The 25,608-nt window shown below is 35.6% G+C and overlaps 3 protein-coding genes across 3 annotated transcripts; 1 reads left to right on the top strand and 2 right to left on the bottom strand.

The window, feature by feature from the left end:
• The first annotated feature begins 257 nt into the window (after window positions 1-257).
• On the top strand, window positions 258-5,996 carry LOC114274223 (bet1-like SNARE 1-1). The gene is made up of 6 exons (XM_028216121.2): window positions 258-603; window positions 4,503-4,650; window positions 5,144-5,200; window positions 5,293-5,352; window positions 5,468-5,553; window positions 5,644-5,996. The coding sequence occupies exons 1-6, from the start codon at window positions 578-580 to the stop codon at window positions 5,669-5,671; spliced, it is 405 nt and encodes a 134-aa protein (XP_028071922.1). The 5' UTR covers window positions 258-577; the 3' UTR covers window positions 5,672-5,996.
• Window positions 5,997-18,874: 12,878 nt separating this feature from the next.
• LOC145795701 (uncharacterized) lies at window positions 18,875-19,875 on the bottom strand. The gene is made up of 2 exons (XM_082880569.1): window positions 19,826-19,875; window positions 18,875-19,730 (listed from the first exon to the last, which is right to left on the bottom strand). The coding sequence occupies exons 1-2, from the start codon at window positions 19,873-19,875 to the stop codon at window positions 18,875-18,877; spliced, it is 906 nt and encodes a 301-aa protein (XP_082736695.1).
• A 1,712-nt stretch (window positions 19,876-21,587) lies between these two features.
• On the bottom strand, window positions 21,588-22,571 carry LOC114296821 (uncharacterized). The gene has a single exon (XM_028241162.2). The coding sequence runs from the start codon at window positions 22,569-22,571 to the stop codon at window positions 21,588-21,590; it is 984 nt and encodes a 327-aa protein (XP_028096963.2).
• Window positions 22,572-25,608: the final 3,037 nt, after the last annotated feature.

Raw genomic sequence — 25,608 nt, 5'->3', positions numbered from 1 at the left:
TCTAAAAATTTAAAATAATTACTCAAAATATTAAAAAAATTCAATAAAAAAAATGAAAAACTAAGTAAAATTTTTTGAAAAATAAATTTTAAAAATTAAAACCAAACTGACTACAAAATATAAGCGTTTTAAGAGAGTGTTTGAGACGCACTACAAAAATATATTTATTTATTATTTTATTTTTTAAAATCATATCATATCTTTATATGTATCACAATCTTTTTATAAAATTAAAAAAATACGCTCAAACAACCCCTGTGTGTGTAATTAAAATATTTTCGATACAACTTACAAAATTATCTTTACAGCGTAATTATCCAGTCTTCTTCGCGGAACATGTCATACCACCGTGGTTTTCGCCAAATTGTAAATATTTATTTCTCTTTCCCAACCTTCCTTCAATTAATTATTAGATTCTCAATTCAATTTTCTTTGATCTGCACTCAATTTCGACAAATTCTCAATTTTCTTCGCATCTCCAATTGGAAAATTGGCTACATTTGAGATTCACACAAACACACCGACAATCTTCACTCCAATCCCAATCTCAACAAACGAACACGAACGAATCTGCTGAATGGTCTCAGCCATGAACAACCGCAGGTTCGTCTACATATATATATATATATATATATATATATTGTTGGGGATTGATTTTCTGGATTTATTGGTTATGTGTACTTAGATCTTGTAGATGATAAATGAAATTGAAGATCTTAATTTTGCTAAAATCTTGTAGAGACTACTCTGGTGAATGTTGAAGGGTTTTGTATATCTTTATTTCGTGTTTTATAATGCATTGCTGTTGAAGGGTTTTTCAGTTATTGCAATTAGTTAATGATCTGTCACACTAGGAGCGAAACAAAACAAACCCTAGGCACTAAAAAGGAATTAAATCTCACACAACCCGCAAGAAATATTGAGAAATCTTCTTCACAACCCGAGAGAATAGGTGACACTGAGAAGTTTGTGTTGTGCTCCCTTGTAAAGTTTGTTAGGATAGATTAGGTTGCTTTTCGGAAGAAAGAATTTTAGCTTAAAAGTCAAAAAGTCGACTAAAAGGGACAAAAAATCATATAAAAAAAAAATCAAAGATTCCTTCCTATTCTCTCTACTTTTTGCACGTTTTTTTCGTAAATAACCAAAAAGTCATTCCCAAACAATTCAATTTTTTTTCATTTCATATTTTAGTCAGAAGCCACTTCCCAAACGAATCCTTAGGTTGGAAATTTACGGTGACCAACCCATCCGGAGTTTGTATTTTGGGGTTTTTATGCTTGGTGGTGTTTTAGATGAGAGAGTGTTGGTGCTCATGCTCGTGACTCATGAAAGCCTTGGCTTTAATGTTGGTGCAAGCCTCTAGATCCATTACCCTAAAGTGTACAACCATTTTTGAGCCCTTGCGCAACACGTTATGCATGTCACTTAGGCACCAACCCATCATTTGTGCACCTAAATCACTTTGTTTATTTGTTTTATGGATTACCCTCAAGGTGCGGTTGATAGGTGTTTGAACACTGAAAATCTTGTAAGGTGCACTTGATAGGCGAGACCATGGTGCGCTCATCATTTCATTACTTAGAGCATGCGAGTGATGGTTATAGATCTATTTTAAATATATTTTTATCTCCATAAAGGTTGCGATCATCCGCTCTCACATCTTTGAAGATGCACCTCAATTTTGATTCAATCTAGATCTCTAGAATGTAAAGTAGGCTTCTCTTTGCATTTAGGCCTCGTTTGGCAACATTACTTTTTAACTTAAAAGTTAAAAAATCACTAAAAAATCTATAAAGTCAATAACTTATACTAAAAAGTCAAAAATTCTCTTTTCTCTCTACTTTTGGCACGTCTTTTTGTAAAAAACCAAGAGGTCATCTCAAATGTACTTTTTTTTTTTTTTTTTTTTTTTTTTGCCAAAAAGCCAAAAAATTACTAAAAAGCATGTTCCCAAACGAGGCCTAGTTGAGAATTTCACTTCCAAAACCCTCACAAACACTTTCAGTCCCTTTACACCATCATTGTTGGGTAATGGAGCCATTGAAGAAAGGAGATCTGAGCATAAAGCTTCATGGAAACTGTTGGATCAATGGAAGTTGACGTTATCAAAGTCACTTTGCAGTGGAGATCAAAAGGTTGGTGAAGCTTGTGGAGGACTCGATGGTATAGGTAAACTTGGATAAGGGTTGTAGTTCTTCAGCTATAGTTTTGTTACTATTTGATTCTATAGTGAATTTGATTTGGGTGTTGGATCATAATTTTTCCCCTTTGGCTTCTATAAACTTTCCACATTAAGTCTTCTCTCTTGGTTGATTGCTTCTACTTTGATGAGGTTGGTTCAATTGATTGTTTAATTGATTATTTGATGGATGGATTGAATAGGAATTCATAGGTAATTGAGTTGATTAAAAATTAATTAATCACTTGGTTAGTTTTAAAATTGGCCTTGGCTTTTTTGGAGTTTGACCTATTAACCCCCTCTAGGCTCAAACCTTGGCCTCAAAATTCAGAGTTTGTTGTTTGGCATGTGGTAAATCATTGGATATTATCAACTAACCAAATTGTAATTTACCGAGTAAATGACTCAGTAAGATACTCAGTAAATTATTCCGTAAATTCCTAGTAAATTCTCAGTAAATTGTTCAGCAAATTCCCAGTAAATTTTTACTAGTCAATTTACTGAGAATTACTGGGAATTTGCTGAACAATTTACTGAAAATTTACTAGGAATTTACGGAATAATTTACTGAGTATCTTACTGAATAATTTACTGAGTAATTTACTTGTTGAGTATTTAGGGAAGATCATTATACTTGGTTTTGAATAATACTAGGACCACAAGGTGACCAGTAACTACAGTTTGCTGCTATTTAGGACGTGCAACAATGATGGTGTACCAAGCAATAGTTGATGGGTCTGCAATATTGGCCTATTGGTGTGTCACTAGTTGTGATGGGATATCATGGAGCCATAGCAATATCATTTACTGACGATGAAGTGAAATGAGGCCCGTGGTGCTTCACATGCTTAAGTGGAAGCTGATATGCTTGTTTGCTCATTGGCTGCAAAAGTGCCAAAGCAAGCATGATACACATTTGTAGGTATTTACTCGAGGAAGTGTAGGTTGTAGCTTTTGGAGGGAAATATAAAAAAGAAACCTAGATGAATAACCAAACCAAACCCCACCAAAACTATGTAGTTTTTTTTCTAATTTTTTTTTTTTTTTTTTTTTTTTTTTTTTTTAACAAAACAAAACAAACAAGGGCCTTAAGCACTCTCGCAAGACATGTCTATCATGTCTGCAATGAGTAGCCTCTTGATTTGCTTTGGAGGGTACTCTTCAATTATAACCATGTGCTCTTGTTTATTAACTCCCATGTTTGCAAGGAGGTCTACACATTTGTTGCCCTCCCTCAGTATGTGCGTGACAAACTTCGTGCCTACCAAAGAGCGTGGTGGATTTACCTATTGACACAGTAACTAAACATATGGAGGCATATGCCACATGCCATTCACAGATTCCTTTTATTTATTTGTTTTGGAGGGGGTTGGAAAATTCTTGTTCTTTTTAAATTATGTTGAGCTCTAGTGCCTCTCTTTGTGTGCTAGTTTCTTCATTTTTATTTTATCATCAATTTCCATGCCATAAATATATAAAGTTATATTATACCGCATGCTAAGAAGCATGGAGACTTCTAAGAAGGTGACGTATCTGTGTCTTGTCCGTGTCGGACACCGACACTCTTTGGACACTTCCCCAACACATGTCCGACACTCTTCAAAACATGTCCTATTTTTAATTTTTTAATTTTTTTTTTTAAAAGACCTGGACACTCTTTGTATACTTTAAGGACACAAGTGTCTATCACTTAAACACACGTATCTATCGATTAGATACAAGTGAAACTAATTATAAGTTTGAACAAAACAACTTAAGATACAGTAATAAAACAAAAACTATATAAATTTATAAGAATTAGTGTCGTATTGTATTTTTTATTATCTTTGAATGATATATTCATATATATAATATATAATAACAATATAAAATTTATATTTTTCCTGCCTGTCCCCCACGTGTCATGTCTTGCATTTTTAAAAAATTTATGTATCGGCATGTAAGTGTTGTATCCATGTCGCGGTCGTGTCGTGTCGCGTATCCGTGTTCATGCTTCTTAGACCACATGTTTGTTTGTATGGAAGTTTCTGTTTAGTTATGCATTTTCCCTTTTAGTTCAGTGGGAAACTTCCAATTTATATTTAGGAAAACTTTATTCATACATAAAAATGATACAAAAACCGTCATAAGAATAATGTGGCAATAACATTCTTGTAAATAAAAACCCTTTTTATCAGTGTTTTGTTTTAAAGCGAAAAGTCTTTAACGAGCCACATCATTTTGTACAGAAATTCTATAAGAATTTTCTGTTTGTATGTCATTACTCTTATATTTATTGTTTTTATAGTTCTCTTATGTTATGGTGTGACCAATCTGTATGCAGGGAACGTGGCTCTAGAGCAGCACTCTTTGATGATAGCATCGAGGAGGGTGGTATTCGGGCCTCTTCCTCTTACTCTGGAGAGATTGATGAGCATAGCAATGACAGAGCTATAGACAGCCTGCAAGATAGAGTCATCTTTTTAAAGAAAGTGAGTTTCACGAAAAAGTCTTCATTTTACCATTCAATTTCTTATTGCTATTGTCCTCTCCAGCAAGCACACATATGCTTGATATTGTTCAAGGCATCTTTGGCTTATTTGTGGCCAATTAATTGTTCAATTAATTTTCCTTTTGATTAGCTCTCATACTGAAATTTAGGAAAATCAGTGTTATTGTAGCCAATCCTCCAGATTTGGCAAGGTCAATGGTTGTGTGAATTAATCTAGATATTGGTGCAAGGAACAATTAAGGGGAGTGCTAACATACTGAGAGCTGGGGCCCAAAAATGCCACACTTGGACGAAGGTTTTGCATTTTTCTTGTGTATATCTAACCTAGCATGCATTAACTATGATGTAAATATTGTGTTCTTCTACGTGCTCATGCGAATAGTTGAGAATTTTTCTGGATGCTTGTGTCCGGAAACTTGTGACTATTTGAATCTAAGTTGTCTTTCTAAAGCTGTCGCATAATCTCTTGACAGTTAACAGGTGACATACATGAGGAGGCAGAGAGCCATAACCGTATGCTGGACCGGATGGTAAGTTGGTTGCAGTTGTGAAATTATAATTAGAATTTTTAATGAAGAGATTAGTTCACGTTGTATTTTGAATGGATGCACTTGTAAACCAGGGCAATGAGATGGATTCATCAAGGGGAATCATGTCAGGAACTATGGATCGGTTCAAGATGGTAAATAAGCTTGGTCTGCTCAGCATTTTATCTTCATTTATGTTATTGGTTTGTTTCTATAGCTTTTGGCTAATGGTTTGGGCCATTGAATCTAATGGTGTTGTGACTGATTTAGGTTTTTGAGAAGAAATCAAGTCGGCAAATGTGTAAACTCGCGGCATATTTTGTAGTTTCTTTCTTCATTATCTACTATGGCATTAGGTAAGTTATCTATGTTTTGTTTTGTTTTGTGTGTGTGAATTGAGCTCATAAGTCCATGCTTCTGATGCTGATTGACCTTTTTATTTTTAGGGTTCTTGGATTTTTCATGTCTGGTTGAACTTTAAAGTTGAATTTTGAAGTGGGCCCAATGAAGATTTTGATGCTAAACAGGAGTAGAACAAAGCTATTCTTCTCATTGCTTATGGTAAGAAAGGTTATCAGAAAGCAGTGTGTTTGGTTATGAAGTAGTTTATTCCAGTGAGAACTGATGAGAGCCAGAATTTTTATGCTGAAATGAATTGCCATTAATTCCTGGTGATTTGGCATATGTTTGGTTGTGTGAGTTGGTATAATTCTATACAGAATTATTGTTGTGATGTCTACAACATTTTTGCATGAAGCTGTTTGGCTACATGGAAATGCAAATTTGTAGGAATTGACAACCGATGTGTTCCCATTATTCTTTTGCTGATTGAATGATTTGCTATGATGTTTTAATAGATGTTCAAAGAGAATTTATAACTACAATCCAAAGTCTAGACTTTCAAAGTATCTCAAAATGACTTGAAACACGTTGTCCATTGTTTAGTACATATTCAACACCACTTTTAGGTACATTGTATAAGAGAAGGGCCGAATTGTTGATGAAGTATAAAAGTTCTGGTCAATTGAATTAGCTTAAGTTGAATCAAGTTTTAATAATTTTAATAAAAGAAACCACTACATTTTTCAAAGCGGCTTAAATGAAAAATCAAACCATAAAAAAAAAAAATCATCCCACTCAGGGTTGGTTTGGGAAGTGGGTTGGCTTTTTTGTTTTTTAGTTTTTTTTGGCTATTTTAGCTTGGGAAGAATTTTTTAGCTTTTTGACTTTTTTGACTTTTTTTGTGAGAAAATAGTGTAATGATTATGGGTTGGATATAATATTTTATTTTTCGTGACTAAAATAACCTATTTTGTCTTTTGTGGCTAAAATAGCTAAAAAAGTCCCCAGTTATCATAATCTTGGTCTCCTCCCAAGTAAAATTCTCCACTATTCCAATCAATGTTCAAAGAAATGGACCGGACTGGCCTGCTCAATTGGTAGAACCGGTGACCGGACCTAATTCCGGTCTAGATGAGCCACAAAAATTGATTAAGGCCAAAACCGGCTTTGTTTCCAAGAACTGGAAAAACCAGTGAATCAGCCTTGGTTATTTTTCGTTTTTTCTTTTCTTTATTTCTTATATATATAAATATAAATTTTGACTAAAATTTTTAACTTCAAGAGTCTCCTCTCATGAAGAAATGTCTCATTGGAAGCTTGAAGAGATTATGAAAGTTTATTTCTATTTATAGGAAAAGATTATTCAAAGAGAACTTTAAAATCTTATGTGAAATGTAATTAAATTGTTGGGCAAATTACAAACACCTCCCTTGAGGTTTGGTGAAAATACAGATTCTCTCCTGAGGTTTGAGAAATTACATCTCGCCCTTTGAGGTTTATATTTTCATAATAAATTGCCCCCTGAAGTTTTTATTTTCATACAGATTCCCCCCTAATTTTCCCTAATTTGTTATGAAAATTTGACCCTCAGGGGGCAATTTGTAATTTCTCAAATCTCAAGGGAGAATCTGTATTTTTATCAAACCTTGAGGGGGGTGTTTGTAATTTGCCCTAAATTGTTTGAATTATATTTAATTGAAGAAAGAGTTAAAAATTTCATTTCCCTGCAAAATTAAATCTAACATTCAATCAATTTGAGGGAATGTTAATTTTTTTTTTAATTTCTTTAAAATTAGTGACTTATTTTTTTATTTTTTTATATATCAATTATGACTTTATTAAATATTACTGGTAAATATTATGTAACAATTTTTATTTTTTTTTTAGTATTATATATATATTTATTTATTTTTAATTATATATTATTAATTATGACTTTATGGTTCGACCGTTTCGATACGACGATTGAACTGGTGACCCATTTACCCGATCCTTCTTCCAATTCGTTCACCAATCCGATTTTCAAAATGTTGATTCCAATCTTATCGACTCTCATAGTCTCTTCTTACTTGGCATAATCATGGTGCAAATCACATTTTTCCAAAGTATAAATTGGTGGTTGTTTTTTTGTTCTTTTCTTGGTCTATGTTCTTTAATCCTCTAAGGTAGTGTTTGTTTGAAAGGATTTAAGCATGGGATATGACTAATAATCCGTTGTTTGATTGAAATTTTTTGTGTCGCACTAATAGTCTATCCAGACTATGAATCCCAAATCTAAGGGATTATTCTATTCCATGGGGGGTGGGACACAATCCATAGGTAGTGAAATTATAGAAATGATTTTTCCCCCGAAAAATCATTCCCCGAATTCCCTGTTTTTTTTTTGTTCTCTCGTTTACATTTGAAGAGGGGAAAGGCAAAAGAGAGGGAAAAAGAGAGAGGGGAGGAGAGAGGGAAATAGAGAGAGAGAGAGGCCCCTCCATTTCGCCGATCACCCAGCCGATCGTCGCAGCTCGTCACAGATCGCTCGGCCGATCGTCGCAGCTCGTTCGCCTCTGTCTCTGCCTCCGCCTGGCCGCCGTCGCCTCTGCTTCTGCCTCTTTCTTCTTCTTCTTCTTCTTTTTTGATTGAACAAAAAAAAAAAAAATTCAAAACGATGAAACGACGTCGTTTTTTAATTCGGGGGGGATTCGGGGGCCTTGATTTCGAGCTACCAATCACTTCTGGTGAAATTATTCTATTCCATGGGGGTGGGACACAATCCATGTAATTAGGTAGTGAAATTATATTTTTGACATCTTTTTAAAAATAAAATTTATTTATTAAATTATTTATACTTAATAAAATTTATTTATTAGTTTATTTATACTTTATTAAATTATTTATTTTAATAATATGGTATTAATTATACTTAGTAAAGTAAAATAAAATTTAAAAATCTCAACTACAAATTAAAATAAATTTCTATAATTTATATTATATTCTATTTATTTAATTTTTTAAAGTTCTAGTAAAAAAATAAAATAAGATATAAATCCAGTGCAACCAAATAGTCTGGGGATAATATATTTCAGAACTAACAGTCCAGTGAATTACAATCCTACGTTATCCAGTCCGTCCAAACAAAAATATTTTCTTCTTCAATTGGGAATTAGAGTCGAAACTTGTGTTTCATTCTTACCCAAAAAAAAAAAAAAAAAAAAAAATACAAACTCTTTTCGTAGAACTTGTGAAAATCAGTTTGTAATTTACATGTTGCCACCTCGCTCTACAACCAATATCCATGACGACACAGTTAGTTTTTTTTTTTTTTTTTTTTAAAAAAAAAAACAAATTAGTTACAAAAAAAAAAAAAAATCCAAACAAAATATCACATCAAACCCCATAATTATTTCATTTTTTCTCTCACAAACATCACATCCAATCACAAAAAAAACCTAACTATCTTTCCAAACACAATTTTTTTTCTCCAATTTATTGACCTAGACACTTCCATTATATAATTTGCACTTATAAGAGTTCAAGTTGGCACTTTGTATCTTATAATTTGCATCTTATAACTTTGATAATAAAGTTGCACTTGGCCTAAAGTTAATAGTAATACTTTGCAATCAATAATTTTGCAATAGTTACAAATTGCACCCTTGCACAACATACAACTTACGAAGAAATATAAGGTGAAGTGCAACCTATGAAGCACGGCACAAGTATTGGTATTGGTATGAATACAGGTATGTTGACACGGTAAAATCTAAAAAATTAGGGTACGGATACGGCTTAATAAGTTTGTAAAAAAATGTTTATTTTTAATTTAGAATAATTTAAAAATTGATTAAATGGTTTAATTTGCTAAGATTCAATACACAATTAACATTTATGTCAAAAGTTAATGTATAAATAAAAATTAAATATCATTATATTAAATAACTTACAAATCATAACTTAATTTTAAAATCATGTTAATCGTAAAATTAAAAATAAAAAGAAATCTAATAAAAAGGAATTTTATATCTGTAGTAGAAAAAAAATATTATACTAGATACGTCTGAATATGTCAAAAATTAAAAAAAAATTTAAATACATATTTTGTATATGCAATACACATACACCGATAAATATATAATACAAATATGACATATTTGTCAAAATATATATATTTCATAAAGTGCAACCTTTTATTTACAAGGGGCAAGTGTTACTTTGACAGAACTATGGGGTGCAAAGGACAGCTTTTTGTTTCACGAAGGGCGAAGCGCAACTTTCACAAAATTATAGAATATGATATATGATTTGAAGGGAAAATTATATGTAGTCTTTGTAATTTGTCTCTTACATTAATTTGATCTCTGTAATATTAGTTATACTAATTTTTGTTTTCTAATATTTCGCACTATGCTAATTTAATTCAATTGATAATATGTGTAAACAAATTGGACAAAAATCAAAAGAAAATAGAATATTTCAAATTGGACGTTAACTATTTAATTACTTAAAAAACGATGAATAAACTTCAACCACCACCCCCGCGGCGAGTCCGGATCCTCTGCCGTGTTTGTCGGCGGCACTTTCTGCGGTGTTATCAAAACGACGTCGTTTTGGTTTTTTTTTTTTTTTTTTTCTTTTCCTCCTTTATTGTTTGCTCTGAAAGGTCTCAAATGTTTGTTTGAGAGACCACAACAGAGAGGCGAAGAGGAGACAGACAGGTGATCGGACGGAGGTGAAACAACGTCAGTCGGCGAGTAGGCAAACCTTTGGGTTTGATTTCTCATGTGTTTGATTTCTTGGGTTTTTTGTTCAAAAAAAAGATTTCTTGAGTTGAAGAAAGTTGTGAGCAAGAAAAAGCTAGGGCTTGCTTTGATGGGTATGAATCTTTGAAACTTGCAAACGAGATTGAGAGAAGAAAAAATTCCCACTGTGTGGTTTTCTTTGAGGATATCTCTGGTACATTGAAGCAAGAGGCACATTGAAAAGCCCCCAAGTTGTAGCCCAAGATCCATAGGGAGCAGTGAGTTCCTCAACCCAATAACCCATGAAGTGATTTTGAGGAATTCAAGGTGTGAGCTCAAAATTACTGGTTTTGGGGGAGGTGGTGGTGGTTTGGGTTTGATTTCTTCTTGGGTTTGATTTCTCATATGTTTGATTTCTTGGGTTTTCTGTTAAAAAAAAAAAAGATTTCTTGGGTTTGATTTTTTGTGTATGATTTCTCATGTGTTCCTTTTATTAATTTTCTCAATGGGTCTGATCTTGACTCATCTGATAAGATTTCCAATATTATATTGCGAGTGATGGGAATTACTTCAGCAGAAAAAAATATGTTAATATGTTTTCCGGCTATTGCAGAAGGGAATTACTTCACCAGAAAAGTAAGAAACGGTTTGGTGATGATTTTTTTTTTTTTTTCAAGTTGATACCCATTTCCCCAAAGTTGAGTTGAGTTGAGTTGGAAAGGAATTCTACATTTTCTCGGAAAGCAAAAAAATTTGGGCCCACTAGTGAAGCTTAAACTCCAAAACGCCTAGTGAAGCAAACAAATTTCGTCTCTGTTCTTGCTCTGTTAGGTGGGTTAGGGTTCTCAACCTGTGAGAGAAGAAACCAAGGGAAAGGGACAGAAAAGAAAGCAAGAGGAAAGGGCAAAAAAAAACCAAAACGACGTCGTTTTGGTAGCGCCGCAAGAAGCGCCGCAGACAAACACGGCAGAGGATCCGGACTCCCCGCGCGGGGCCCAAATCCCCCATTTTCAGTCTAATTTATTATCAATGTGACACACAACATGAAAAATACAAAAGTAAAATTGATATAATTAAAACTATAAAGATCGAATTTACATAAGAAATAAATTATAAGGATTACAAGTATAATTGTACTAACTGTTAAGGGTAAAACATACATTTCACCCAAACTTATTTTAGTTCCTCTTGTCATCCTACTATTTGAAATTTGAATGAAACTTAAAATATGAGAAATCAAAGTGAAATTTGAGTGAAAAAAAAAAAAGAGAATAATTTATCATATAGTTTTTTCCTCAAATGCCGCCAAAGGGTGCTCATCCATTTTGCATTCAAAATTTTAATAACAAGTAACAAGAGAATTATATTAAAACACGAGTTGAAATTTGATAATTTAATTGTTATAATTAAAAAATGAAGAACCAGTGTGAAATTATGAAGAAAGTCTGAGGGTGGGAAAGTGAAATGTTTCATTTTACCCTATACTTTTGCATAAATTTGTACTTTGCACTATGAATTTTTAAAATTATTTCTCTTAATCATTAAACTATTGAAAAGTTAGTGAAAAATCTTATGGTTCAAAGTGTAAGGATGTGTCAAATCTGTGTCTAGTGGGGAAGATATTAGCGCCTAAGGTTTTTAACAAGGTGGCGGTATCTAAGGGCATCACAATGGGTGGCTAAAAAAATGTATTAAGGTGTGTTATATGACAAAAAATAATAAAAGTAGGGTCTAAAAATATTTGTTAAGATGTGTTAAGAGTTTATTAATCTTAGAGAGTGAGTGATGGTGCAATAGATGTGTTAAGGAGTGTGTTAAATATATATACATATATATATATATATGTGTGTGTGTATATAATAAATAAAATAAATAAATAATTTAGTTTAATCAAAAATTTTAAACCCAAAATTAATTTCAAGTCCAAAAAAAAAAAAATCCCAACAAGTAAAAATAAAAAAAATATTTGCTGTTGACCGGTCAACGGGTAAGACCAAAAATATATTTTCCTTCGCTAGCTAAAACGCTCTCTGCAGATAACAAACATATTAACACCTGACATTGACAAAGTATTCTAATACTACCCTTAACAGCTCCACTGCAGCACCAAACAACAAACGTTGCTAGCTAAAACTTAACAACTGATACTGACACTATCCTCAGCATCTCCCCTGTGGATGCTCTAATATCTTACTGGGGGCGTGGAAGACCAGGGCCAAAGTGTCAATATCACCCTGGAACGATGATGTGTTTTTCTTTAAGTTTGCATAGGCGGAGGATCGGAGGAAAATATTAATGGATGCACCATGGTCGGTAATGGGTAATTTATTGGTTCTTCAACCTCTTCAGCTAGGCCTTTCCGTAGCAGAGTTGGAATTTCGGTGGTGCCCTTTTTAGGTTCAGGTTCATAGTTTATCGATGGAAACCCGTGGTTCATAGTTTATCCCATTGCACCTGATCATAGGCCTTACTGAAACCCGTGGGTTAGTCGGGTGTTTTGGTGCTCTGGTGGGTAGACGAGGTTCAAGTGGATGTCTGCTTTAAATCAAAAACTATTTTTCAGTGTGTTATCGGGAGCTGGATATAGGAATTGGGCTGCCTCGTTCATTTATGCTCCACCCTCAAGAAGAGAGAGGTCAGTGTTTTGGAATTACATGGTTCAAATGGACCATGTAATACATTATCTATCCATGGCTGTGCATGGTGCTTTTAATCAGGTGGGTACAGTTTTGGAAAAGCAAGGGGGAAGTGAATGTAATAGGTCACAGATTTAGGGCTTTCAAAAAATGATATCGGATTGTGCTCTGTTGGATTTTGAGTTTAAAGACAATACTTATACTTGGTCTAATAACCAATGGGGAGGAAATACGGTTCGCGAGCAACTGGATAGAGCTTTGGCTAATGTAGAATGGAGGAATGATTTTCTTTTTGCTCAAGTTGTTCATGATATTTGTGTGGGGTCTGACCACTATCCACTAATCTTGCATTGTTGCATTCCGCCCAAGAGGGTTCCTCGACAATTTAAATTTGAGTCTTTATGGTCCATAACACCCGTCTGTGGTGAGAAAATTCAGGAGGCATGGGATCAAAGCCAAACGAGTTCTGCTATGTTTCAATTGGTTCAGCAGCTTAAGTAGTGTAAAAGGGGCCTTCAAGAGTGGAGTGGCCTTGAGTTTGGTAATAGTAAGAAGAAAATTGCAAAGTTGCGCGGCTAGATTGCAAGCATTCAAGGTCAACCGCTACGGATGCAAACCTGGCTCTCCAAGAAAGTTGGTGTCTAAGGTTGAAGTTTTTTTGCAAAAAGAGAAAATGTATTTGCACCAAAGGTCTCAAATCAATTGGCTTAATTTTGGGGACAAAATTCTTCTTCTTTCATGCTACTGTTAATCAAAGGAGGCAACGAAATCAAGTGCTTCAATTACAATTGGATGACGGCAGTTGAGTATCCTCCAACAAAGATATTGATTCGGCTTTTTTTCATTATTTTTTAGACCTTTATAAGAGCAAGAATTCTTTTTCCATGGATGCAGCTTTAGAGGTGGTTGAACCTGTCATATCCGAAGATATGAATGGGCAGTTAATCTGAGAGGTATTGAATGAGGAGATTCGGGCAGCGGTGTTTCAGCTTGGTGCGCTAAAGGCACCTGGACCGGAAGGCTTTTTGAGTTATTTCTATTAGCAGTATTGGACGGTAGTGGGTCAAGAGGTTTGTAAAGTAGTAAGAAGTTTCCTTCGGGGCAGTTATTTGCTTAAAGAACTCCATCAAAATTCGGTCTTGAATCCAAAAGTTTCGGCCCTGACAAAATTGGCACACTTCAAACCTATAAGTTTGTGTAACTTCAGTGTCAAGATTATAACGAACATCCTTGCTAATAGGTTGAAGACAATTCTTGGGGTTGTGGTGTCTCCTACTCAATCGGCTTTTGTGTCCAGGCATCTCATTTAGGATAGCATCATTGTAGCACATGAGGCGTTTCATTTGCTTAAGATTAGGAAAGAGAAATCAGAGGACTTGGCTCTTAAATTGGATTTCAGTAAGGCCTATGATCAGGTGCAATATGAGTTCTTACAAGCTGTTTTGGTGAATATGGGTTTCCATTCGAGATGGGTGTAATGGGTCATGGAGTGTGTGGCGACTGTCTCTTATTCGGTTGTGGTTAATGGAGCCAAACAGATATGTGTCATACCATCCCGAGGTCTCCGGTAGGATGACCCTCTGTCATTATACTTGTTTATTTTGGTTATTTATGTCCTTTCCAAGCTAATAGAGAGAAGTGTTGCGGATCAAAGACTTGTTGGCCTGCGCATTCATTGTACGTGCCCCATTTTTTTCCATCTTTTATTTGCCGATGATGACCTTCTGTTCTTTGAAGTTGAGGAGGAGCAGTGCAGGGAGGTAATTCGTGTTCTTAAGATTTATGAGGAAGCCTGGGGGCAGTCCATTAATTTTGAAAAATCAGGGGTTCAGTTCTCAGCAAATATGGAGAGTCGGAAGAAGCAGGTGTTGTGTGGTGTGTTGGGCATTTATGAGATTAAGGCCAATGCAAAATATTTGGGTCTTTTTTCTTGTTGGGGTATATCAAAGTCTGATGCCTATAATTTTATTTGCAAACGGGTGTTATCCAAGTTGCAAAGTTAGAAGGCAAAGCTACTACCAGAAGGGAGAATCTTATCAAGGCCATGGCACATGCTATTTTTTCTTTTGCAATGGCATGCTTTAAATTTCCAAATAAATTGTGTGATAAGCTTAGCTCCTATATACGCAATTTTTGGTGGAAGGGTGATCCATTGGATCTCTTGGGACAAGTTGACTTTATCAAAACAAAATGGAGGGTTCAGATTTTGGGACTTTAAAGCTTTCAACATTGCACTTCTCGCTCGTCAAGGTTGGTTGCTTATTCAGTTTCCTAATTCTTTCCTTGCTCAAATCATGAAAGGGATCTATTTCCTTCACTTTGACTTTCGACATGCAACTAAGGGGGCTCATGCTTCGTGGGTTTGGGCTAGCTTGTTGCAAGGAAGGGAAGTGTTGTATGGGGGCCTTAGATGGCAAGTTCGAAATGGAGCATCTATTAATTTTTGGGATGATTGTTGGATACCTAGAGTAGGAGGATTCAAAGTTGTGGCAAATCATGAACTAGGGAATGAAATACAGAAGGGGAGTGATTTCATTACTCCATCTACTGAACTATGGGACCGGGGTAAGCTTCACAATGCTGTTTTGGGTAATGAATGTGAGGCCATTTTTTCCATCCCAATCTCAGTTGGCGATAAAGAGGATCACTTGGTGTGGCATTGTGACTCTAAAGAGTGTTATACGGTGAGATCGGGGTACAACAATGTTGTTAAGAAGGCAGTTGATCACTTATGTTTACTGTCTTTATCATGTGTGTGGACAAATAAAGAATGGAAACAGTTATGAATCTTGGAGATCCCTCATAAACTGAGGCACTTCCTTTGGAGGATTTGCAACAATTCTTTGGCCACGAGACAATTTATTTTTGAGGAATGCTCTCCTGAGGCTAGGTGTCCAATGTGTAATCAAGATTCCAAATCTGTGGAACATTTACTGTTTGGATGCCCTTGGACTAAAGCAGTGTGGTTTGGTGGGTTAGGCCTTAGAGTGGATTCACGCTTTGTTGTTTCGGCAAAGAGCTGGTTTGGAAATCTTTTTTGTTTTTTAATATTTTAATTTTAGGACGGTCAAAATGCATACATTATAAAATTAAAATGCCATTAGGCCCTGTTTGGAAATTTTGTGTTTTTGCTAAACAAGTTAAAAAGTCCAAAAAAAAAAAAAAAAAAAAAAAAAGCCAACAACTCAATAATTCATGATTTTCAATACAACTAAAAAAATTATGTTAAAAAAATTAACTATTTTTTTACTTCGTAAAAAAATCAAAAAACTAATATCCAAATGAGGCCTCCGTCTTTTGTAGAACAGCGATCAACTTCATTTAAGGAGTCGTTTGAGATGATCTAAATAAGTGTACTTTTTGACTTTTTATGAAATAAGAATTGGGTATAAGTTGAGTTTGAAGCGATGTGATAGAGAGATGATGTGAATTAAATAAAACGATGTGACTTGAATAAAACGGTGATTTTTTTACTTTTTAAGACACTGCAAATAAATATTTCTTCTTTATTGTAATGGGTCACATCAAGAACAGATAAATATGAAAAGCATCCCTGCTGATAATATAGTTTAAAAAAAAAAAAATGGACACCATTTTCAACATTGTATAGGAATTATAGAATTGATTAAGGACTCAGACAATCTACCAATGCATCTGGTGTCGAAGCTATCTGGGGCTGATTTTGTGGTAATTTCAACCCCATTGCTGAAGACTACTTTTAGCATAAAGAAAGGGTATTTCACTAAAAACCTTATAATTTTTGTATTTAGGGTTTGTTTGGGATGACCTAAATAAGTATATTTTTTATCTTTTTACAAAAAGATGTACAGAAAAGTAGAGAGGTGATGTGATGAAAAAAAATAAAAAGATAAAAAGATGAATTATTTTTGAATTGTCCAACTTGGCCTTACATTAGTCAATTTCCAAATAAGATGAATTCAAACTTTCACACTAGCTAATTCAATAAAAACCCTTATGATGGATTTGGTTGATTAGAATGAACTGAAATATAATAATAATTCATTATAATGTTTACTTTTATATTTGATTTATTAAAAAAATGATGTAAAATATATTACAACTGAAATTATTATTTACTATTGCAAAAGAATAATTATTCCATGTGGAGATTAAAAAATGATTATTCTATTTTGAGATGCAACTTGGGCAAGTTTAATTGGATTGAGAGGTTGTTCGTGCCTAACCTAAGTTGTATTGAGAGTTGCCCCAGTCAAGTCTAACTTGCAACTAGGGACGGATCTATAATTTGAGGTTTGGGGGGCAAAAACGTGAAACTTTTTATCGAAAAAAATAATTTAAAATTTTGATTTATACTAGCATAAAAAAATGAATAATGTTCCTATTAATCATGCATTCTTTGTCAACATAATTGAGAACCAAAATTTAATTAGACATATTTCTTTTGTCTGCATCAACTTAACAAAATATTAACTATTATTATATATGTCTCTGCCTACTAAAGTTAATTATTTGAAAATGTTGTAATAGCCACTTTTTATAATATATATATATATATATATATATATAAAACATCTATGATAAGCTCAACATCAAAATCTTAATTAATATATTTCTCAATAAATATGATTAAATAACTTGTTATAAAATCATCTTCCATCTTGTTATACAGTTTAGTTTTGAAAAAAATTTATAATTGAAAATTTATGTTTTTATGAGTACAATGATAATCTATTTAAATAAGCGGTATTAAATTTTATGAACTTATTTTAAGAATGGCATGTTAAAGTAGATAATATTTTTATTTACAGACAATATTTCTATTTCTAAAGAATGAACAAATAAGAATGAATGCAAAATAAGATGCATAAGCAAATTAAAGTATGATTTATAAAAGGAAAAAAAAACATAAATAATATGAGCAGAAAACAAGAATAATAATAAATAAATGGAGACTTACCTGTAGATCCTAATAGGTAGACTTATTGTCCAATAGGTCATATGAGAATTAATAGTATATTAAATCAAACATTATTAAAAAGCATCACTAATTGTTAATTTCTAGCAGCAGTTTAAAAATTGTCACAAAAAATGTCACTAATTATAAGTTTTAGTGACAATTTCAAAAAATATCACACAAAGTCACTAATATTCAACATTCAGTTTGAAAAACCCATTATAAAAAAATGTCACTAATTGTAAAACCCATTATAGAAAAATGTTACTAATTGTAACTTTTAGTGATAATTTATAAAACCGTGATAAAAAAGTCAGTAATTGTAAATTTTAGCAACATGGGCAAAAAAAGTCACAAAAAATTATTTTTAACAACGATTTTACTAAGATTTATTTTCAATAGGACTTGGTGGGGAATTAAGTCCAACTATTAGGACCTAATGGTAGTTTACCTTAAATAAAATAAAAAATAAAAAAATATAAGTAACTCTAAATACTATAAAAATATAACAAATAGAATTGATCAATATTTGATAAAATTTAATTAAATTTTCTTTTTTATAAAATTTTGTAATGTAAATAATTTGGAAGGTACGAATTATTGAAATTTTAGGGGTAGGAAGTACTCTAGTTTAAATAATCTTACTAATTATTAGTATGATATACATAGTTTTTAAAAATTTTGAAAGTGTGACCCCACCTGCCTGTATCCTTAGATCCATTCTTGCTTGCAACAAGAATTTGCTAACTCAATTTCAACTTTTTTTTTGATCAGCAAAGAAGATCAACTTTATTGATGAAATTCAACAATACAGATGAACACATCAACAAAGAAGGAAAAAAACACTCCAGAGGATGGTGAGATACCACCCAAGAAGAAAAACAAACAAGCCAAAAGAACTACACCCAACCAGAAAGAACAAAACAACCAAAACTCCATACAATCAAAAACTAGCAGCACCACCTATCCAGTCCAAACACCCCCAACTTCCACCAACTTATGAAAGAATAAAATCATCCCAACACCACCGCCAGCATCAAGACAAAGGCACGTACCTGATTTGTTGCAATTTCCGAATGATGTCCTGGACTGAATAGGAACACCCCTTTGAATGAGCTTTGACCCAAAAAGCCACTCTAACCATAATCAACTCACATAATTCTGCAAGGCAAAGCTGCTTCCCAGAAAAAACCACTTTATTTCTGAGTTTCCAAGTAGACCACATGACTGCCAATGGAATAACTTTCCAAATTCCGACTTCAAACTTTCTCCACTTAAATCCCATCCACCAATGTAGCAACCCTTCAACATTACCAGGCAGAGCCCACTGTAGCCCCCACCAGTTCAACACTGTAGACCATACTTGCCATACAAAAGGGCACCAAAGAAGAACATAATTAACTGTTTCAGCATCATTCCTGCAAAGGACACAATCAATGGAAGCACTTTGATTTAGCATGCCAATCTTTTGCAGAAACACGGCTGTTTTCAATCTACTTTTCCACGCTAGCCAACCAAGGAACTGAACTTTCAGAGGGGCCAAATTATGCCATAGCAGACCAGTGCACAGTATAGAAGGACTATCCGCAAAAGCATTTGAAATGGAGGATATAGAAAATTGTTCTGATGAACATGCCAGCCACTTCAAACAATCTTCACTGTCCACTGCCCCCAACTCTTCCTGATTAATTAAAGTGACTAACCTTTCCAACTCCTCGGCCTCCCAAGCAAACAACACTCTTCGAAAATTAAATTCCCAAACCCCTGATAATCTTTTCCTCTCCAATAATGCACTTAAAGTTATATCTTTTTCTGTTGATAAATTGAACAGCCTAGGGAATTTCTCCATAAGGCACTGATGCCCACACCAATGATCCAACCAAACCTGAGTCCTGCCCATATTTCCCACAACCAACTTAACGTTATCAAGAAAGATACTCTTCAATTGAGGGTTTGATTGGCCAACCCTTAATATCCCACCCTATACCTTAGATAGATATTCATCAGAACAAGGAAAAGGCGACCATCTCCTACCATTATACTGGTATCTACTACACAGAAACCTTTTCCACAAGGATTTATCTTCAACACCAAATCTTTACCACCATTTAGCTAGAAGACAGTCATTCACATCCTTTAGCCTTCTGATTCCCAACCCACCTTGATCCCTTCTTTTAGTAATCTCCTCCCATTTAACTAGATGAATCTTCCTCCTTAATTCGGGCCCTCCCCATAAGAAAGCCGCCCTCAAATTATCAATTGACTTAACCACAGATTGAGGCATCTTAATAATGGATAAATAGTACACAGGTAAACTAGACAGAACAGACTTGATGAGAGTTAAACGACCCCCAAAAGAGAGAAGTTTCCTTTTCCAAGATGCTAATTTGGCTCTAATTTTATCGATTACTGGTTTCCAAGTTTTCTTCAATCTAGGGCTGGCACCTAGAGGCAAACCAAGATAAGCTAGAGGAAGACTTTGATTTTGACAATTGAGCACACCAGCACAGTTCTTCACCATCTGCTTAGACACACCAATTCCACATACATAGCTTTTATGGAAATTTATTTTCAGCCCTGACACTAACTGGAAACATCTCAAAATTCGTTTTATTGCTATAAACTCCTCCACATTAGCCTTGCAAAAGATTATAGTATCATCGGCGAACTGTAAATGTAAGACAGTTGTGCTTGCCCCAGCCTGACCAATAACTGCTCCTGTGATAAGCCCAGATTCACCTGCCCTTTGAATCAACATATTTAAACCCTCTGCAACCAGATTAAAGAGGAAAGGTGACAAGGGATCTCCCTGTCTGAGACCTTTTCCAGGACTAAACTCCGTCGTAGGAGACCCATTAACTAGTACAGAAACTCTAACAGTACATATACACTCCTGGATCCATTTTCTCCATCTTGTTCCAAACCCAAACCTACTCATCATAGATAGAAGGCAGTCCCAACTTACAGAGTCATAGGCTTTTTCGAAATCTAGTTTCAAGATCAAACCTGTCCGACCACTTCTCTTCCACTAATCAACTACTTCATTTGCGATCAAGACCCCATCCAAAATGTTCCTCTCCCCTAGGAAAGCGGATTGAGCCTCCCCAATTACCCTAGAGATCACTTGCCTCAATTTGTTAGTAAGGACTTTAGCAAGGATTTTATACACAGAGCCAATTAGACTAATTGGCCTATACTCCGAAATGCTAACTAGACCCTCAACTTTTGGAATAAGAGTGACGAAGGAGCTATTAACACCACTTACCAATTTTCCATTTTCATGAAACTCATTAAAAAAACCTCAACACATCAGGCTTAATGACCTTCCAGCACTTTTGAAAACACAGAAGGTTAAAACCGTCAGGACCGGGAGCTTTGTTTCCATCACAGCTCTTGACAACAGCCCACTCCTCCTCCTCTGTGAATCTTGCTTCATGACCAGCAGCAACACCATCAATACCAATAGATTTAAACTGACCAACAAGCTTAGGCCTAATCCTCCATTGTTCAGAGAACACATGCTTGAAATGATTAAAGACCTCAAACTTCACTCTTTGCGGGTCCTCATACAACACTCCACCCACAGATATAGAATTTAGCAAGTTCTTGCTTTGTCTCCTAGACGCCACAATATGGAAAAATCTCGTATTCCTGTCCCCCAACATGCTCCAATTCATCCTGGACTTTTGAAGCCATAGCCATTCTTGTTTCTTGTTCAATGACCAAACTTCTTTTCTTAGCTGTCTCCTTCAATCTACTTCAGCATTAGATAACTCCCTTGATTCAGCCAATAAGTCAAGATTATGTAGCTCAGATTCAGCTACCTTCACTGAGTGTGCCACATTCCCAAACACTTCATTGTTCCATCTCTTTAGCACCCAACGAAGATTTTTATGGTTCTCTAGAATAACATAACCAGCCCAACCTCTAACTTCTGATTCTACCCAAGAAGACTTCATGACTGACAAAAACTGGGGATGCAAAATCCAAGCATTTATAAATCGAAATGGCCTAGGACCCCAATCCCTGCTATCCTCCATAAGAAGAAGAGGACAATGATCAGATAACCCTCTTGGAAGACCCCATAGCGTAAAGTTAAACTTTTCCAGCCACTCTGATGAAAGAAAAATTCTATGTATTCTACTCCAACTGCCCCTCACACTTGAGTTACTCCATGTAAATTGTTTAGCCTGCATGGGTACATCATATAGTTCAACACCCTTAATAAATTCATTAAACTCCCTCATTCCTTTGTCCCTTCTTATACACCCCTTCCTTTCCCCCATACTTCTAACCTCATTAAAGTCCCCCCCTAAACACCAAGGATCTACAAACTGTGACTTTAAATTCCGCAGTGCATTCCAGACAACTCCCCTTCTGGTTACATCATTTGGAGCATAAACATTAACGAAGGCACAATTGAAACAGGGAAGGATCGTACCTGATAGAATTAAGAAGTTCCTTGAGCTACAACACTTAGCAAGTGAAAACACACTAGCCTTCCATACACACAGAATACCACCGGAGAAACCATCAGCATCAACAGACATATACTTCAAATCATCATATGGCCAAATAGACTTAACCAATTCTTCGGACACACCAACCTTTTTTGTTTCTTGCAAAAACAGGACATCAACCATCCTCTCCTGAACTATATTCCTAATTTTCCGTCGCTTCTCAGATCGCCCAAGACTGCTTATATTCCAAGACAACAACTTCATTAAAAACATTTATACACCTTGCCTTCACCTAATGGTTGCTCATGATCAAACACCATTAGCCACCTGTGCTACTTTGCTTGCATCTTCCACTTCAAGCTCAACAATTCTTCGCACTGCCTCTTCTTCCTTACCTAAAAAATCAATCCGTAAAGCTTTGCCCAGATTGATGGTTTCCACCGCCTCTGCTATGAGGCCAGTGTTTTTGGATGAACCCTAGCCAAGTGATTTCGGCCGTGACAAAACATAAGCTGCTACACGGAAAGTCAGGCCCTTATGCCAATTTGCCATGGATGATGATCCTCCACCTCTTGACACAATCTTTTGCTTTTGACGAGCAATCCCTCCCCTTCTTTCTTTTCCCGAACCAACAGTATCCAGAGCTCTAATTTGGGATTGAGCTCTATTAGATTTTGATCCCCTATTTGACAACAGCCCACCAGATTGAGCCCCAGCCAACGTTGTAGATTTTCTGCCTTGGGCCTGATCCACTGAACAACTGTTAAGGGTCTGATCCAAAGCCACAGAATTATTATTGGGCTTACTTAAACCAATATTCACTTGGTTATTAGTGGGCTTACTTAAGGCCAAACTTAATTGGGCTTTATCCAATACAACCTCTAAATTTATTCCAGGCCTATTAACAGCATCTCCACTCAAACTGTTCATATACCCAGGCGTGATAACCTTTTCTACCTCGTCATCCTCACCACTGCCCTTAACACTCTGAGACTCCAACAGTCCATCTGCCTCTGCACGATTTTTATGAACCTCAGCCTCCTTTGTGTTTCCCTCACATTTACTAACCGATTCCACCACAATGGATGGATACGAAACGACTTTCTCACCTTCACTTGCATTGGCCCCACTAAGAGACACCTCATTCCGTTGAACAACTGCCACCTCTTCTTCAACAGCCACATCATGAGACTCATGACCAGCCACCTCAGCATCATCTTCCTCATCACTGTTTCCATGTTCACCATCCAACTGCTCGAGCTTATTTGAGCTATAACAATCATGTATGGCACACTTACAATCCACCTGCATTACTTTGGACACAATGACTTGCTCCTCACACACCCTTACAGGGTATCTCCTATCTCCACTTAGAACCCGAATACTTGAATTAATAGAATCCATGAATTTAGTGGCGATTTTAACTCTACCACACGAGAAGGATGATAATTGCACTGTTTCATCATCTACCTTAATAACCTCTCCCCAAATTTTACTAATCTTAATAAAAGTATCTGCACTCCATAGGTTAAAAGGTACACAATAACAACATATCCATACTTCCCTTTCTTGCTCAACATAATCCCTTTTTTTCCATTCTGCTACTGATTCACACCATTCCTTCCAATAATCTTGAAGCAGTAATTGATTTTCCTCCAGGTGGGCTCGAGAAGAAAATGATACAATGTCTTGTCTTCCCCCTCCCCCTTTCCTTACTATAACCTCACCTGACCCCTTAGCCAATACTGCAATCCGAAACTCTGAAAAGACATGATAACTTCTTAACTTCACAATAAGGCTGTCAAATAGCCAACCATTCCCTACTTCAGTGGCAATAATCTCATGTTTCACCACCTCACGACACTGCCTACCTTGGACAACATCGGCATACGGCATAACACCAATATCTATCAATTCTGAGCGCCTTGTATACATGGTTGTATCTGTTTGAGCGAATAAGTTCTTTACCCGTTTTAAACCTGCTGTTCCTCGATTCTCTATTGGTGCCCTTCTTTCAAACTCCGCTGCCTTCACCTTAAGGGCTTTGTCATCACACCATAACCCATTGGCCATTTGGATGGCCACTGATGCAGCAATACTACAACCATACCTAACAAAGCCAAACCTTGATCTAGTTGCTTTCTTAGTCTTATTTGGAATAAACACATCTCTAACAACTCCAAATTTCCCAAACAGGGAATGCAGATCCTTCGGGCTCATAAACCATGGAATATTGTCAACGAACACAGTGTAGATCACATTTCCCCTTGTATTAGCCACCTTTCCTTTACTAGCAGACATTCCTCGCCCATATACCACCAGTTGCCATCCACCTTTGCCTCCACCAACGGTTTCCATGTTCAACAAGTCTTAACACACAAAATCTATGAGAAACTTTTTCTATCAACCCAATTTCAACTTTTTTTTTTTTGAACGGCGAAAAAGAAGATCTTTATTGATGAAACATACAAGTATGACAAAATATATCAATAAAGAGGAGCTCGAAGCTAACACAAGCTTGGAGCTCCAGTTGGCAAGGAGCCAACAAGAAACAGAGAAGAAAAGGACCAAAACAGAACTGAAACACCTGCAGCCAAGAAGCAGAACCGATTACAGCAGCAACTAGATTACAAAATGCAGCCAAGAACTAGATTACACAGCAGAATTACACATGGACAGCAGCAATCAAACACAGCAGAATTGCACAGACAGCAACCAAACCACACAGACAGCAGAATTACATAGACAGCAGCAAATCAAACACAGCAGAATTGCACTACCTAGAAAGCCTAAACATATCAGATAGCAACTCAAGAGCGTATGCAGTGCCTAACATATTAGAAAGCCTGAACATATTAGATAGTGACTCAAGAGCGTATGCAGTGCCTAACACCTGAAGTGTTGAAGAGAAAATCATTGATGGAGAATGGAAAGTGTTTGGAAGAGGACTTTAACCATATCGCTAACTTGATGATGATGAGTTCCTGCAGCTGCTGGGTGTTAAGTTGGGAGGCTTGAAAGAGACACTCATTTTTTATCTTCCAAATGGACCAGAGGGTGACCAAAGGGATGGCACGCCATATTTTCCTCTCCTTTTTCTTGCAATTGAACCCTGCCCACCACTGCAGCAGATTTTCAATAGAGGCAGGAACCACCCAGAGAATACCCCACAAATGTAATAACCCAGTCCAAACTTTCCACACCAAAGGGCAGTGAATTAGAACATGCTGGACAGTTTCATGTTGCGAGTTACAGAAAAGACATGATGTGGAAGCCGACCTATCCAAGACACCAATCCGTTGCAAGAAGA

The sequence above is a fragment of the Camellia sinensis genome, chromosome 7 (assembly GCF_055761805.1).
Source record: "Camellia sinensis isolate YWXY chromosome 7, ASM5576180v1, whole genome shotgun sequence".
NCBI classification, from domain to species: domain Eukaryota; kingdom Viridiplantae; phylum Streptophyta; class Magnoliopsida; order Ericales; family Theaceae; genus Camellia; species Camellia sinensis.
This window is presented reverse-complemented; position numbering and strand designations above follow the sequence as displayed.

Coding starts and splice junctions, on each gene's coding strand:
- LOC145795701 (XM_082880569.1), bottom strand. CDS start 19,875: ATGGTAGGAGATGGTCGCCTTTTCCTTGTTCTGATGAATATCTATCTA. Junction 19,731..19,825: donor CTGATGAATATCTATCTAAG/GTATAGGGTGGG, acceptor AAATATGGGCAG/GACTCAGGTTTGGTTGGATC.
- LOC114274223 (XM_028216121.2), top strand. CDS start 578: ATGGTCTCAGCCATGAACAACCGCAG. Junction 604..4,502: donor TCAGCCATGAACAACCGCAG/GTTCGTCTACAT, acceptor ATCTGTATGCAG/GGAACGTGGCTCTAGAGCAG. Junction 4,651..5,143: donor GAGTCATCTTTTTAAAGAAA/GTGAGTTTCACG, acceptor ATCTCTTGACAG/TTAACAGGTGACATACATGA.
- LOC114296821 (XM_028241162.2), bottom strand. CDS start 22,571: ATGTTTTTAATGAAGTTGTTGTCTTGGAATATAAGCAGTCTTGGGCGA.